The sequence below is a fragment of the Molossus molossus genome, unplaced genomic scaffold (genome assembly GCF_014108415.1).
Source record: "Molossus molossus isolate mMolMol1 unplaced genomic scaffold, mMolMol1.p scaffold_m16_p_3, whole genome shotgun sequence".
Lineage (NCBI taxonomy): Eukaryota > Metazoa > Chordata > Mammalia > Chiroptera > Molossidae > Molossus > Molossus molossus.
The window spans coordinates 96,629,413-96,645,848 of record NW_023425366.1 but is presented as its reverse complement, the minus strand read 5'-3'; the positions used below and the strand labels follow the sequence as shown (position 1 = coordinate 96,645,848).

The 16,436-nt window shown below is 55.2% G+C and overlaps 2 protein-coding genes across 2 annotated transcripts; both read left to right on the top strand.

Annotated features, from left to right (window-relative positions):
* The first annotated feature begins 1,159 nt into the window (after nucleotides 1-1,159).
* TSC22D4 (TSC22 domain family member 4) lies at nucleotides 1,160-12,048 on the top strand. The gene is made up of 5 exons (XM_036279643.1): nucleotides 1,160-1,730; nucleotides 2,155-3,196; nucleotides 5,447-5,613; nucleotides 10,688-10,736; nucleotides 11,168-12,048. Exons 2-5 carry the CDS (start codon nucleotides 2,432-2,434, stop codon nucleotides 11,375-11,377), a joined length of 1,191 nt encoding a protein of 396 aa, XP_036135536.1. The 5' UTR covers nucleotides 1,160-1,730; nucleotides 2,155-2,431; the 3' UTR covers nucleotides 11,378-12,048.
* Nucleotides 12,049-13,065: 1,017 nt separating this feature from the next.
* On the top strand, nucleotides 13,066-15,774 carry CUNH7orf61 (chromosome unknown C7orf61 homolog). Its single transcript, XM_036279714.1, has 3 exons — nucleotides 13,066-13,119; nucleotides 13,395-13,709; nucleotides 15,298-15,774. The coding sequence occupies exons 1-3, from the start codon at nucleotides 13,066-13,068 to the stop codon at nucleotides 15,529-15,531; spliced, it is 603 nt and encodes a 200-aa protein (XP_036135607.1). The 3' UTR covers nucleotides 15,532-15,774.
* Nucleotides 15,775-16,436: the final 662 nt, after the last annotated feature.

The following is a 16,436-nucleotide window of genomic DNA, read 5'->3' as shown; positions in this document are numbered from 1 at the left end:
CTTTGGGGCTTTTTTTTTTTTAAGAGAGAGAGAAACATTGTTGTGTGAGAAACACATCAATTAGTTGCCTCCCCCATGCGCCCCTCCACTGGGGCCTGGGGCGGGAGATAGAACCTGCAACCCAGGTAGTTTCCTTGATGGGGAATCGAACCCGGAACCCTTTGATGCAGGGGCTGAAGCCACACTCAGTGAGCCATACCAGCCAGGGCTACTTTGGGACGTTTAAAAAAATTGTCATAATAGCCCTGGCCGGTTTGGCTCAGCAGTTAGAGAGTCGGCCTGCGGTCCTGAGAGACCTGGGTTCGGTTCCCGCTAAGGGCATGTACCTCGGTTGCGGTTTGTCCCCGGCCCTGGTCGGTTGTGCGGGTGGCAGCCACTCGATGTGTTCCTTTCACATCGATGTCTCTCTCTCTCTCTGTTCCTCTCTCTCCCTTCCACTCTACCTGAACAAAAAATGGAAAAATGTCCTCCGGTGAGGATAAAAAAATAAAAATTAAAAAAAAAAATTGTCATAATAGCCCTGGCCAGTTTGGCTCAGCGGTTACAGCGTCGGCCTGCGGTCCGGAGAGACCCGGGTTCGGTTCCCGCTAAGGGCACGTACTTCGGTTGCAGTTTGTCCCCGGCCCTGGTTGGTAGTGCGGGTGGCAGCCACTCGATGTGTCCCTTCACTTCGATGTTTCTCTCTCTCTCTCCCTTCCTCTCTCTCCCTCCCACTCTATCTGTACAAAAAAAAAAAAAATGGAAAAATATCCTCGGGTGAGGATAGAAAAAAAAAATTGTCATAATAATCCATTTTTTAAAATAGGATGGGACAGGAGAGAATAACAATACCTTCCTCATACAGTGACTGTGAAAACCAGTGAAGATATAACAATAACAGCACCAGCAGCATCATAACATTTACCCGGGTGTTTAGGGGGTGGCAGGTACCAGCAGAGCTCCTGATCAGTTTCTTCCCACTCCAGTGTGTCTGCAGGCCAATGGCAGCAAGTGCCTACAAGTAAGGGAATCCCTGGCCTTCCTGCAGGCTCCTCCCCTTTCTCTCCGCCCTCCACAGCCTCTCCCTACGAGGAAAAGCTGGGTTTGGGCCCAGCAGGTGTGGGGTTAAGGGAGCTTGGTGGGGCCCCAGGAGCAGCAGCGGCAGCGGCAACTGCTGCTGCACACCAGCAGCGGCGGTGGCAGGCCTGGCCCCGCGCCTGCTGGCCGGGCGCCCCAGGAGGGAGAGAGGGCGGAGGAAGAGGGGAAGAAGGAGGAGGAGAGGAGCAGTCAGCAGGCCCGAGGAGGCAGGACTTCCTGGTGTGGGGGTTGTCAACAGCCCAGAAAGAGGGAGACAGTGAGACACAACCAAAAGGAGCTGAGCACCCGAAAGGCTCATTGGTGCCGCGCGGAAGAAGACTTGGGAGACCCACTCGCTCCGACCACCGAAGTGGCTCCACCTGGAGGATCAGGGGGCTGAGCCGCCCCCTCCCGCATCAGCCCAGAGACACTTGGGGCTTCAGAGGCCGCGCTTGGGCTCCACCAAGGAGGCGGGGGTTCCTTCTTTTCCGGAGCGCAAACTTTCCACGGAGATGCCTTGCGGGGTGAGGTGCAGCCCCCGAAGAGGAGTGGACAGCCTCTGATCGCCGCCTGGACTCCCCGCGCTGCTGGGGCCAAGAGGCCCCAGGGAAAGGGCAGCCCGACATCTTAGGCGGCCGGGACCCCCGGCCCAGCTTGTTGGCGGAGGCCGAGAGGTAAGGCGCTGGGTTGGGCGGGGCGCTGGGGCGGCGGGCAGGGCCTGCCCCACGGATGGGGGAGCTGGGGTGCGCGGGGCCTTGAGGACCAGCAGAGGCCTCCCGGGCAGCCGGGCCAGGCCGAGGAGCTGCTTCACCCCTGTTCACCAAGGCCCTGGAGCCCTTTGCTCTTGGGACGACTTGGAGTTCCCTGAGTTTGAATACCAGGCGAGAAATGCCCAACTTTGGGTCTGGGCTGCCTCTTCCTGCTCCGTGTGCCCTCTCTCACTGTACTCAATTCTCTGGTCTCTGTCACCTCTGTCTGTCTCTTTGTCTCTAGTGGTTTCCCCTTCCTCCCCCATTCTGCTCCCCTGAGAGGAAGACCCGGAGGTGGCCTGCCCACTGCTTTCTCACACACACACACACTCTCTCTCTCTTTTTCCAGTTTGCAAACTCAGCTCTGGAGTTCGACAGCGACAGCAGCAGGAAAAACCTGCCCCTGCTCCCCCTTTTCACCGCCTCCCCTACCCTGTTCTCCCTTTACCACCCAGGCACCCCCAGTTCCTGCAAGGCCCTCTCGCCATGTCGGACCCAGACGTCCCCAGGGGCCCTGATGTCCCCACCATGTGGCTCCCCTGTTCCAGGGGTGCCTGAGCCCCTTCGAAGAGCCACTACTGCCCTGTCCCCCGCCCACTTTGGCCCTATCCTGAGCCCCAGGGACCATGAGTGGGGGCAAGAAGAAGAGTAGTTTCCAAATCACCAGCGTCACCACGGACTATGAGGGCCCCGGGAGCCCTGGAGGTCCAGATTCCCCTGCCTTGCCGGTCCCCACTGGACCCCCACCCCGCCTGCCCAACGGGGAGCCCAACCCCGAGCCAGGGGGCAAGGGCACCCCCCGCAATGGCTCCCCGCCACCTGGAGCCCCTGCCTCCCGTTTCCGGGTGGTGAAGCTGCCACAGGGCCTGGGAGAGCCTTATCGCCGTGGCCGTTGGACGTGTGTGGATGTTTACGAGAGAGACCTGGAGCCCCCTAGCTTTGGTCGGCTCCTGGAGGGGATTCGAGGGGCCTCAGGGGGCACTGGGGGCAGATCTTTGGATTCCAGGTTGGAGCTGGCCAGCTTGGGCCTGGGCGCTCCTATCCCACAGCCAGGCCTGTCTCAGGGTCCAACCTCCTGGCTTCTCCCACCTCCCACCTCCCCTGGACCTCAGGCCCGCTCCTTCACTGGAGGGCTGGGCCATCTGGCAGTGCCTGGCAAGGCCAAGGTGGAAACACCCCCTCTGTCAGCTTCCCCACCCCAGCAGCGCCCCCCAGAGCCTGGGGCTGGGGATAGCAGCGTGGGCACATCCCGGGCCGCCACGCCCCTGTCCTCACTGAGGATGGAAGTGGAGGCAGGGGTCTCAGCAGCTGGGACTCCTCCACTGTCCCGAACTAAGGATGGAGCCCTGCGGCTGAGGATGGAGTTGGTTGCTCCAGAGGAGATGGGGCAGGTAAGAGCTGGGTTCCAGGGTCGGGGGAGACACCTGAGGGGTGGTGCTTGGCCTTGGACTCCACCTCCATACTGACCTCTCCCCACTCCATCATCATGTATCTGTCAGATCAGATAGCCCCTCTTTTTTCTTCCTGCCATCTCATTTGGAGTTCCTTTTCTACTCCTCACACAACCTTTGTTTTCTCTCTCAGACTCCCTCTTTCCCTCATCCTGTACCTTTCTTTCTCTTTGGCCTTTCATTTGTTGTCTTTGGCCCAAATTTCATCTCCATATAGCCAGTCCCATCTCTCCATCACATCACAGAGATGCGCCCTTCGCCTTCTGTCTTGGTCTCACCGTTCAGGTATTGAGGGTGGAGGCCCCAGGCAGGGCTGGGTGTTTGGGCCTCTGGGAAAGGAGCTGCCAGGGTTGGGGGGGGAGGGGCAAAAAGTAGGCATTTTGCTGTCTCTCCTTTGCAGCCTCATTCCCAAGGTGGGGGTCTTCCTTCTTCTTACTAGCTAGCTACCATCCCAGCCCCTTTCTAGCTTTGTCCCAAGCCAGATTAGTCAGAGAAATTGAGGAATTGGGTGATGGTGGAGACCGATTACAAGGATGGGGGGCTTGCTGGTTTGTGGTCTGTCTCAGTTCCCTCTGCCTGGGCCTCTCCAGGATCAGTAACTGGGGCTGGCCACTATGGAGTGGGAGAGAGGCAGGAAGCAGCAGAGAAAGAGTTAAATCCTTTGCTCTTTCTGCTTCCTGTCTCCAAAAGAGGAACAAGTCTGGGCTGGGGGGCAGGATGCCTGGGTCTCTGGGGTGGAGGGTAGGCAGCCAGGGATTGGGGGTTGGATGTATCTGTCCTGGAGGAGAAAATAACACCTTGGGCTGCAGGAGGAAAGGCAGGGAGTGTGGGGATGGGAACTTTTCCCCTTCCTGGCCTTGGGCACAAACCACAGTATAAAAATAACCTGAGACTGGATGTCTGGGCCCTGTCAGGACCAGTCAGGACCGGCTCCCCCCACTCCCTCTTGGCCTCAAGCTCACATCTCTCATGCCACCACCACCCCCTACTTTTCTTGAGCTCTTTCATTCAGTTCCTACCCCAGGGGAGAAGATGCTTTACTTACCCCTTCCTCATTCCCCACACACTCTTCCAAAGCCAGCCCCTCTGCCCCCAGCCTCTGCTTTCTCTATCCTTAAGCCATGCCAGAGCTTTCCTTGAGCCTGCAGACCCTGCCCCTCTCTTCTCAGTGCCCCCAGCCCCCTTTTCTTTTCTCAGGTCTTGATCCCTTCCTGTGTGTGGGCATCTGTGTTGCTGCTTCCCTGCCCCAAAGTTAGTCTTCCTTCTGCACTCCCCCATGCCTCTTCTCTCTCAGTTGCCTTTAACAGGGGCCAGGACATCACCTGGGCCCCCTTCCTCCGTTCTGCCTAACCACCCTGGACTCTCTGTTCTTGGCTTTTCCGAGAAGCTGGGGCCTCCTGGGGCCTCACAGAGGCGGCTTGTTCCTGTGGCCCCCGCCCTTTTGCAGCCTCCCCCAGTGACTGTTGGGCTGTCTACGCCCAGGCTCCGCCCCCTCCCCCATGTCTGCATCTCGCTCCCTTACCCCCTACCCCAGGGCCAGAAAGCAGGAGCAGAACTTTACCTGAGTCCTGAAAAGTTTGAGAGGAGAGGCTTGAATGGGTACAGTGGGGGGAGAGCAGGGTGGGAGGGTGAGGACCAGTTTCTGAGGATTCATTCATTCTACAAATAGCTATTGAACAAACTAAGCTCTGCCCTCTGGAGCTTACCTTTTAGCAGTGGAGAGGCAAAAATACTTTAATTTCAGGTAATGTTAGGTGTTATAAAAGAAACCAAAAAAAAAGTTAAGTGGAATTTACTAGTCCAATGATGGGGAAATTCCTCTCTGAGGAAGTGAATTTAAGTTGCTCTAAGAAGCTATGTGACAGAAGGTAGACACTCTCTGATTAGCCTCTGATTAGCGATCCAGGTTCAGCTGGCGGCAGGGTGCTGGTGTGCAGATCAGAGCCCCTCTCTGATCCCTTGTGAGCCACCTTTTATAAACTACTCACTGTCCTCAGGATGGACACTGATTCCTTGCCTCTAGTACCTGCCTACCCATTGCTTTTCCTAGGATGGGGGAAGAAAGGGGCTGCAAGAGCAGGACTCCTGGGTCTGGAAGAAAGGGGGAGTGGGTGGAGAGGGAGGCAAGTTGTAAAGTGGTTGGTTTCTTTCTCTCGCTTTATGTAATAGTTCCTACTTCTCTGCCTTCAGGTGCCCCCATTCGACTCTCGCCCCAGCTCCCCGGCCCTCTACTTCTTCCCTGATGCCAGTCTGGTTCACAAGTCTCCAGACCCCTTTGGAGCAGCAGCAGCCCAGAGCCTAAGCCTGGCCCGATCCATGCTGGCCATCAGTGGTCAGCTGGACAGCGATGATGATAGGTAGGTGGACTCCGCCTCCAAACCCAGCACTGGAATATCCATATGAAATTGTCTGATAGGTGTCCTTCACCTAAGTTAAATTTGAAGGGGACATTTTAAACAGAGAAACCATGCCTGGGCATAACACACTGGGCAAAGTTGATTTGGGACCACTCCCTCACTGGAGAGATCTGGGTGGGACTCCCTGGCTTAAGATTGTCCATCATAGTACTTTTTAGAGTTTGAGGGGCGTCATTGTCAAGTTCCAGAGCTCTTGCATATTTAGTGATCATCTGGCCACCCCTAAGAATTTCACTGGCAAATGTACTGGAGATGAGAATAGGGAGGCAGTCTCCTCCCAGTTTCCATCTTTCTCTCTCCCCACAGAGGGGAACGGAATTCCTGTCTTTAGTGGTAAAGACTACTTTAGGGTCCTAGGACCTCTAGTACCAAGAAAGCATGCTCCTAAGGTTCTGTTCTCTGTGCTAGGAACACCCTGTGGTTGAGTCCTCCCCTTGGCCAAGCCAAAGCCACGGAGAGGATGGCTGTGGTGCTCAGGGAAAGCACAGGAGAGCAAATCTGCTGGGGTTTGCCCTTTGGGGGAGAATGTCTGGTTCAGTTCAGTGGCACGGTGGGCAGAATTTCCTGTTTTGAGGGCCAGGTTTCAACATCGGAATGTCAGCAAGCTGAAAAGGGAGGAACAAAATTTCGAGTCAGATAGCCAGGCTGCTCCCTTCTGGCCGAAGACTGATAGGAACCCAGGAGAAGGGCTAGGGAGTAGTAACTTTTATTTTGGAGGGAGGAGTGGGACTTCCTGTTTGAGGCTTTTTGGGGAGGGACTTCCGGTTTGGGAGGGGAAAAAACTAAGGGCGGAGCTTATCAATGAGTGAGTGGGTGCTGGGGGATCATTCTTCCTCTTCCCTTGTGTGAGACCAACACCCAGAATCAGGGACTGAGTCTAACCAAACAAAAAGGCCTGAGGCCTTGGGAGAGCTGGGGGCCAAAGAAGAAAGAAGGGGTGGCCGGGAGCTGGTAGATGGAATGGAGGCCATGGGGGGAACATGAGGGACAGAGCCCGTGTGGGCAGGGCCCTGTCTGGGCTCCCATCTGAGCTCTGGCTCTCAGGAATGTGTGAGGTGTGAGGTCAGCCAGGGCCTGGAGAGTCACCTGCCCCCATTGCTGCTATTCTCAGCTCTTCCCACCCTCTCCTCCTCCCCTTTGGAAAGTAACCTGGCATTAGGGCTCCCTTTCCCTCCTCCACCCTTGTTGATTTCAGAGCCCAGCCTCCAGCTTTCCCTTAGAGAATTCTGCCTCCAGAAGCCTCTTCAGTTGTATTCTTTTGGCTTGTCCCCTCCCAGCTTCCCTCCTCCCAATGTCCCATCCCCTCCACACACCCCAGTCTGACTGGTCCAGCTCCTAGTTTCCACTTTACCCTGCTCCACTGCAAGCCTCTGGGGCTCTGGCCCAGCCCAGCCCCTTGTGCCCCACCCTGCTGGGCCAGCGAGTTTGGGTTGGGCCACCACTTTGGCCCCCTGGAATGAGGTGTACAGCCCCCACCTCACCTCTTTGGTGTGCCGGAAGCTGGCAGGAGAACAGAGTCCGAGTAGCATGAAACCTTCCTTTTGAGAGGGAAAATGGATTGGGGTGTTAAGTGCCTGGATCCCAGATGGGGAGTTGAGAATGCCTGACCAATTCCAGAGTCTGAGGGTGGGAGAACAGAGGGTCCCTGGTGAATTCAGACTGCTCAAGTGCCCCTGAGTTGCAAGAACCTTCAAGCCCTCAACAGGGCCTTGAAGTTAGTACTTGTGTAATTGGATAGATGGATGGGTGGATGAGTTGAGTGGGTGGATGGATGGATGAATGGCCAGCATTGGGGATCCAAGCATTATAAGGACTGAATTCCAGGAACTCAGGAAAGAAACGGTACATTTATATCCAGTGTCTCCTTTGGGTCGGGTGCTACATTTTATGTCACATAATGCTAAAAGCAACTCCATGATACCCACTTAAAGAAATGAGACTCAGAGGAGGAAGGTTTTAGCAACTTGCCCAAGGTCACCCAGCTAGTAAGTGGCAGGACTGCAATCAGAGCCTGGGTCTGACACCAAAACCACATTCTCTCCACTTTCCAACTGGATGCCTGTGTTCCCCAGAGAAGAGAAGAGGAGGCAGCCATCACTAGGATGCCCTTTCTCTCCAGGACAGAGGCAGGGACAGTTCTCCCAAGCTGGGCAAGGAGCCATCCTCCCCCCTCCTGGCCTGGCCCCACCCCAAAGACACCATAGATCCGGGAGGGAGTGTAGACAGGGCAGCCGGATGCCATTTTATTGGCCCCAGGCCCAGCCCCTGGGGGCTCCTCAGAACACAGTGAGGGAGCAGGGCTGGCCCTTGTCCCCAGGATCAGAACCTTCTCCTCTCCCAGATGTCCTGCTTCATCTGATCCTCATTTCGAGGCTGTTTCATTTGAGCTTCAAAAAGGAAGACCAACTCTAAGGCTGTCCTTGCCCCAGGACTCAAGAGTCCTGCAGACCCAGAGTCCCCTATTGAGCACATTGTGTCCTGCACAACTCCAGGTGGCGCCACACACATTTGAAGTCACTGTTGACACTTGAAATCATGACAGCTTTCTGGAAGATGGCAATAAGTGTCTTGAAGAAGAGGATATTTTGTTCTAATTCACACAAAGTTGCCTTTTGGGCTTGTGGTGAAACCTGATCTCACCCAGCCAACCCCAAGCTTCTGGCTTCTGACTCTGCCCAGGAATTCCAGCACAGTGCCTGCTGCCCCTCACTTGGGGTTCTCAAAGTGAGGGCTTGGGTTGCCAGCCAGAGTCTTGGTCCCTTGAAGTGTTAATGTTAGGATGTGACTGTGGAAAGTGCTGTCGAAAACCTTCCAGCACTAGACAAACCCGAGATAGTCATCTATCAGCCAACAAATGTTTATTATTGTAGTATTCCTTTATTTCTGGCAAGAACGAAAAACTTACTTGGCATCTTTACCCAAGCGTCCGCCAAGGAAGGTCAGGGTTCCTAGTCCTATGAATCTGCCCCTCTTTGGTCTCTGTGTGTCTGTTTACAAGGAAGGTTCTGTGGTGACCCAGTCTCCACCCAGGTATCTCAGATTGAAATAGCTTGAAAGCTGCTTTGACTCTCCAGCTGACCAGCCTGCCTGCCCTGTACTCTTAAACTTGTCCTCTCTCCTCCAGTTCCAGGAGTTCCAGGTGTCCTTCCCCCAGCCCACCCTGTGCTGCTCTCTCAGGCCTGGCCACCTCCTTGGTTACCTACCTGTCAGTGCCTTCCGCACCCAGAGCTAGGATAGGAAATGGAAAATTCCCAGCTCCCTCGTGCTCCCTTCCTGGCTGCAGGGCCTCATTCAAGGGTCACCTTGAAATGAGTGCTGATCTCCCCCGCTCTAGGAAAGCAAGTTGGAACTGACAACCAGGAGAGAGGGTTTGACAATTGAGCACAGGGGCACAGGATGCAGCATGTTGAGGCCACCTACTCTGAGAGGGGAAGCTAGGGGCAGGAGGACAAGACTGGTGATCATGCAGCACAGGGGCACAGCTGGAGGGCTGGCCTTGGGGCTAAGGCAGCTGAAGCAGAAACTGGACAGGGGTGGGTCATGAGCCATGGGATGACACAGAAACCTAGGGCCTGAGTGGTGGGGAGAATGAGCCTTAGAGAATACTGGCGAGGGTGCAAAGGATGGTTCAGGCTCTGGGCCTCCAAGAGACTGACTTGAGGGAGTTTGGTTCTGGGACCCAGAGCCTGGCCCCGGGGACCGTTGTGCCAGGCCTGTGCCGACCTCTGGTGGTCACTTAACAAACTGCAGTCAGACCTGCTCTCCCCTCCCTGTTCTCTTCTCCCAGGGGTCTTTAAAAAGCCTCTGTTCCTATTTCCAGTGTCCCACCTTCAGTTTCACCTTCCCATCTCTCCTCAAGCCCTTGCTCCTTCAAGACTGCAGACCCCAGACCCAGGACCAGAGGCTCTACTTGTTTTTTAGGGCCCTGGGGTCTGTTCCGTTGCCATGGTAACCTTTCCCATTCCTCCTGGCCCTCACCATGGGAGGTGAGGGACCCTCTAGCCAGGCACCAGGGGTTACCAATGATGTAAGCTTTATGTTGGAGAGAGAGTTGTTTACTCCTAGGAAGACCACAAGCATATCAAACATTTCTCACCTTCCACCCCCATCCCAGCTGAGAGGAGCTGAGGCCTTGAGGGTGGCCAGTAGTGGACCAGAGGGGGCAGAATGGAGTCAGAGATGGGGAGAGGCCCCCCAGGGCCAGGATCTCCCCCAACCTTTACACCCCTCCGGCACCCACAGCCCCTCCCTAGACCAGGCCCACCAGCTGACTTCCCTCAGCCAAGCTCCCTCCCCTCAGCTCTGGGATTGGTGCCAGGGTGAGAAGGGGACACTGGCACTGACTGAGTCTGGGAATTCCCGCCCACCATGAAGCCAGTGGGAGGGGGTTCCCCGTGTCCCTGAGGAGCCAATAGCAGCCAGGCTTTGCCCCGGGGGGGGGGGGGTGTATATCTTTCAGACCAGCACCCCCTGGGCACTGTCTTCTCTCTGTCTGCCTGGCACCAGCCAGACCCCGCTCTGCCCCGGGGGGCTTTGAGCCCCCCAGGCAGTACTGATACAGCCCTCTCCCTCTGAGGGAGGCCTGGGGACCCTTGCCCCTTGGGGATGGCCCAGCCAGGAGTCTCTGTCAAGTCTCTGGTGTCATCATTTGAGACCCGAGTGGTAGGGATGGCTCCGGGGCCTCCCCGGAAAAGGGGCTGTGTCTCTTCTCCTTGCTCCCCTAGGGGAGCATCCCCCATCCGAGGGGCATCTGGACCCCCACCCCACCGGGGCCTAGGGGGGCCTGGGCAGAGACCCTCACCCCGCCGGGGGATGGACAAAACCCTCCTCTCCCTGATTCTCTACTGTCACAGGTACAGGCTAGGGTGTGGGTGGGAGACTGCAGCAACGGGGCTTCTGGAGGCCAGAGCCTGCTCTGAGAAACACCTGGAAGGCAGCTGGCTGTGGTGTCCAGACACCTGGCTTGGCATCTTCTCCTCTTCCTCACCTCTCATCTCCCTGTGTCTCTCTCCAGTGGCTCCGGAAGCCTGGTTGGCATTGACAACAAGATCGAACAAGCCATGGTAAGAGAAACCATCTTGGCCCCAGGAGGTTCCTGCTCATGTGCTGATGCCCAGGTCCTGCCTCTGTTAGCTGGCCTGCAGCTCCACCCCTCCTGTCCTCATTATTAGGGAACACTGATTCCTAGCTCCTCCACCCGCTCCCAGCTGGGTTCCCTTGGGCCCTCCACCCCCTCTAGTCTCCACCTGAACCTTTGACTTCCCTTGGTCTCTGGTCCTACTGCTGGCCCTCATCTCTGTCTTTGAGCTCTGACCTTGTCTCCATCTGGCCTCTTTCTCTGCTTTCCCCCCAGCCCTCCTTTGCTTTGCTTCTTCCCCAGTGGTCCCTCATTATCTGGAAGCAGGGTAATTTCTCACACCCAGCCCTTCAATGTACTGGGCAGGCAATGAGGCTGGGGTGGCCTGGGACCCCTGATGCTTTGCTTGTCCCCCAGGACCTGGTGAAGTCCCACCTCATGTTTGCGGTCCGAGAGGAGGTAGAGGTGCTGAAGGAGCAGATCCGGGACCTGGCTGAGCGGAATGCTGCACTGGAGCAGGAGAACGGCCTGCTGCGTGCCCTGGCCAGCCCAGAGCAGCTGGCCCAGCTGCCCTCCTCAGGGGTCCCAAGGCTTGGGCCCCCTGCACCCAATGGGCCCTCCATCTGAGCCTCCCTTCCCTCACAATGTGCCTTTGGGGGCTGCCACAGCTGCCAGGCCTTGTGCCAGCTGCCTGCCCCCTCTTCCTATGCAGCTTTAATTCCCCCTGATCCCTGGGGATGGGAGTTGAAGGCTCAGAATTAGCCTGTTCCCTGACCCTTCCTCCATCTCCCCATTGTGCCCAGGGATTGGGCTGCGGCATCCTTGGGCCTTGATGGAGGAGGGAGGGCCTCAGGATGGGGTGTTAGATGGAGCGCTCTGCTCCCTCCCTAGGTATCAGTGTTCTGGGATCCCGAGCAGTAGATGGCTTGAGGGAATTGGAGGCTTCCTGGCAGACACCCCATCCTCACCTTGTTCCCTGGAAGTGTCCCCTCTTCTCTGCCCAGGGGAGGGAGTATGGACAATATCTGGAAGTTCTGGGATTCAGGTTGTTATTAAAATAATAATTATAATAAAAAAATCTGAAGAAACTTGAATCTGGAAGTTGGCATCTCATTGCTTGTGTCCAGACTGGGAGCCTGCACCAGCAATTTCTACTGTGGGAAAGGGACTAAGGCTATAGGCTTCCCAGAAGATCTTGCCCAAACTGGGGAGGTTCAATGTGGCTCAGAGTGGTCAAAAGAGATGTTGGAAAGGGAGCCAGTGGCCTGCCAGGTCCTGGGAAGGGGCAGGCAAGGCAAGACAGAGGGAGGGAGGGTGGAGGGGGCCGTCAACCCACGTGCTGGAGGTGGTGGTGGTGGGGGGGGACAGGGAAACAATGAAGCCTTTAGTGATTGTGCAGGATCCACCCCCAGCTTCCCAGTGTGTCCCCTCTGCGGGCTGGATCCGGGTGGCTGCTTGGGGGTGGGGCAGGGGGCACTGAATGGGCCCCTTGTCTTAGCCCTGGGTGTGGGCCAGGCTTCCCGGGCACACAGTGCCCTCGCCAGGACTGGCAGGCCTCCGTGGCTTCCACCCCCAGCTGGCTGTGGATGGGGCCCTGTGAGTGAGCAGGCTCCTCCCAGACAGCCTCAGCTGGGCTCCCGGCCCAGGCAGAAGAGGCAGGTAGGGATAAGGACCCCATCTAGTGGGGAAAAGGGGAAAGCAGCTGCCTCAGCCTCAGGAAGACCCTGTCCCCAGGCTGGAGACCACCTGTAAAGGGTTGGACTCCCCATCCTAAAGCTCCCTGTATTTATGACCTTGGGCAGATTCTCTGGTTTTTTCTGAATTCCAGCTTCCTCATGGATAAAATGGTACTGACAATCATACCTACCCAAGGGCTGCTGTGAGAATTATAGGACATCATATACAGAAAATACCCAGTGAGTACCAGGTATTCCATAAATGTTAGTTTCCCTTCCCTGTCTCTGGGGAAAGAAGGGCTGAAGGCACAGGGATTGGCTCTGGGGTCCTGGAAGGGCCTTGGGGGTTGGGGTCAAGGCCAGGCAGGCTCTCACAATGGACTAGAACTCTCCCTCACTCTGAGTTCTCATCCACTTTGACTCCTCTCCCTGTCCCAGGGAGGGGAGGGAAGGCCTAGGATGAGTCGTCAGGGGGAGCCCTCCCCCTGGATTCTCTATTTCTTTCTTCACTGCTGCGCTTGAAGTTCCCAAGAGACCCCTTAGGTAGCAGCCACTGGCCTGCAGCTTGTCCCACCCCCCCCCCACCCCCATACCAAATGCTGGTTTTGCCCCATACTTGGGACTTGTGAATTTCGAGAAATGGCTGCAGTCATAAGGTTCTTCCGAAGGGTTTGGCAAAAGTTTACTTACTGGGTGAGTTCAGAAACTGCCCCTTCCTCATACCATGCTGGGGTGGGAGGTGCTGGTCAATGACTTCTAGGTCACAGAAACATCCCCTCTACCTGACTTCCCTCCCTTTCTGGCTTCCTGTGTTTAAACAAGACAGGAAGGGAGAAGTGAGGGGTAGGACAGCCAAGGAGGAGGCCAGGACACACACTGTCCCATCCCTTCTGTGCCTTCCTTTCTTCTGACTATTGTCTCCACTCTGGCCCTCTCTCCTATCCTTCCTCTCCCTTTTTGGTTCTTAGGTTTTGTTTTGCCAACACAAAACTAAGTCAACCATCTTGGAACACCCTGACTGCAAGAAAAAGGTGGAGAAGGCTCTCAATATGATTGAGAATTTCAAGTTGGTTGAGCCTCCTAAAGAGGCTAAGGTCTCCAAGAAGGAAGTGTTCCCCAAGGTGGCTGATCCCTGCGCATTGGCCGAGACAACAGATGGAGCTAAGGTGGAGCTGGACCATGGGGGCCGGTCCCTGTTGCAGCTGCCCCGGACGGCTGTCAAGTCTGTCTCCACGCTCATGGTCTCGGCCCTCCAGTCGGGCTGGCAAATGTGCAGCTGGAAGGTCAGTACCATATCCCCCTGTCCCCAGTAACCCTCCCCCTCTCCCCCTATAATACATTCCTCCCTCCATTCACTTGGAATACCAAAATTATAGAAATGGAGAACCAATTAGTGGTTTAGTGGTTGCCAGGGGTTACAAGGGTGGGGGTGGGGGAGGTAGAGGTGGGTTTGTTATAAAAGACAACATGAGGAATCCTTGTGTGATGGATATCTCCTCTATCATCTTGACTGTGGTGGCTGGCTACATGAGCCTGCACATATAATATAAAATTGGGTAAAATTCAACACACATTCACACACACACACACATGAGTACAAGTAAAACGGGGGAAATGTGAATAAGATCAGTGGAGTGTATCCATGTTGATATCCTGACTATGATATTGTGCTAGAGTTTTAAAATATTTTCTGGGGGGAACTACTGATAAAGGTATACAGAAACTCTATTACTTCTCACAGCTGCATGTGAATCTACAATTATCTCAAAGTCAGAAATTTAAGTTTAAAAAGGGAAATGTCTAGGTAACTACCAAATCAACTTATCTTGGCCCTGAATGAAGTATTGCAGCATTAATTATAGTCACTTGGTTGCGCTCTAGCCAGTTTGGCTCAGCAGTTAGAGCGTCGGCCTGCGGACCGGGGAGTCCCGGGTTCGACTCCCGCTAAGGGCATGTACCTCGGTTGCAGTTCGTCCCTGGCCCCAGTTGGGGTTGTGCAGGTGGCAACCAATCGATGTGCCTCTCTCACATTGATGTTTCTCTCTCTCTCTTCGTCCCTCTCTCCCTCCAGCTTTGTCTGAAGGTAAATGCAAAAAAAATAAAATAAAAATGAAATCACTTGGTTGCCTATGGAGCGGGGAGGAGTCGGAAGGGGACAAGAGGAGAGGCAGGAAGACCCATTGGAGGTGTTGTAATCCATGCTAAGAGAAAAGGATATTCTGGACTGGGGGAGAGACCTCAGGTAGAACAAGTCAATAAATTGGAGCAATATTTAAGGGGTAGAATTGTTGCATCAAATGGTGAGTTGGAAGATGGTGACAGGGATAGGGAGACAGAGAAGTCAGAGCAGGCTGGAGCCATTCACAGGGAGGAGAATGAAAGAGCAAGGGCGTATTTAGGGAAGGAGATAATGAGTTTGGGCATTAGGACAAGATGACTTGAGGTGTTGATAAGACATTTGCAGGGAGATGTCTAGGAGGCAGTGGTATATACTTACCTGGAAGTCAGAAGGGAGCTCTGGGCTGGAGACAAAAGTCCTCCTTCATTTTAACACACTTTCCAAGACATACCAGTGGGGACTCAAAAGTGGGTCAGACATGGTCCCAATCTTCCAGGAGCTTGCATTCTAGTGTTGAAAACAGACAAGTCTGCAGAACAAATAGTGATGAAACATGATATGACAGGGCAAACACAATGGTAGAGACAAGTACCTAATGCAGCCTGGGAAGACTTCCTGGAAGAGGCAGTACTGGAGCTGAGGCCTGATGAGGGAGGTGGAATTGAAAGCATATGCTATTTCTCTGCAGGTGGTTCCACCAGTGGTTTCTCCCTAGATCAAGCGGTTTATATGTGTGCATCTCTCTCTTTCAGTCATCTGTGAGTTCTACCTCAGTTCCCTCCGAAATGAGGACCGGGTCCTCTTTGCAGTCACCGGAAGCTGAGATGCTGCGGGAAGTGTATCTGGTGCTGTGGGCCATTCGGAAACAACTGCGGCAGCTGGCCCGCAGGCAAGAGAGGCGCAGGAGGCGCCACATGTGGGCCCACACTTGCCCCCAGCCTGACCCAGTTCAGGGCCTGAAACAGGATGCCCGGAGTCCCCTCTAGGGGGGAACTCCACATCCTCAGAAAGCCCCCACCTTACACTTAGGTAAGGTTGATAGGAGAGGTTAGGGCAGCAGGCCAGGAGTTGTGGGTAAGGAGACATTTTCACACTGTCATCTCTCATCAGGAGCCCAGGGCCAGGCCTGGTGTCCCACTTCTCCCCATCATTTCTTTTATTCAATTTGTAAAAAAATTATCAAAATGTTGGGAAAAATATATCAGATATTTCTGAGTAGGTGTAGTGTGTGTTTGTGGATGGCCAGGGGCAGTGGGGGTAAGTTGGGTGGGACAGAGATGGGCACCTGAATTGTTGGACCAAATATATTCGGGAGCAACCTCTGGTCTTGTTGGGGAGATTGGGAGGGGGGTCATCAACAGGTCTTGGCTCACACACATTTAGGGACTGAACTGTCTTTGGCAACTCTGGCCACAAAAGATAACAATAGCACCCGTTTATTGAGGACACCTTGTGTGCCAGATCCTGAGCCTGTTCTCCCTCAAAATCCTGCAAGACAGACTGTTGCTGAGATTACAGGACTTGTCCAAGGCCCTACGGACACCTCACTGGAAACTGCCCACCTCCAGCAGCCAGCCCACTGCCCTACCTCTTTGGCGCTCTTGGGCTGGGCCATGGCAAGAGTCAGTGGGTCTGAAGACATATATGGCGCGTCTGTGGGGAAGTCACGCAGACCCTGCTGGCCAGCCCTGCCGAGAGCTGTTGAAGACTACACCTCCCAGGGTTCCTGGCGGCGAGGCGAGCGGCTGAGCGGAGGCCTGGAGTATTGGCTGGTGGGCGGGTACGCACAGTGGGACTGGAAGAGTGGCCGCTTTGCGCTGCAGGCAGAGCTGGACGTCCCAGCGATCTGGAGGGAGGTTGGCATTAGCAGGGAGGGGGGTTGCGTTGAGGG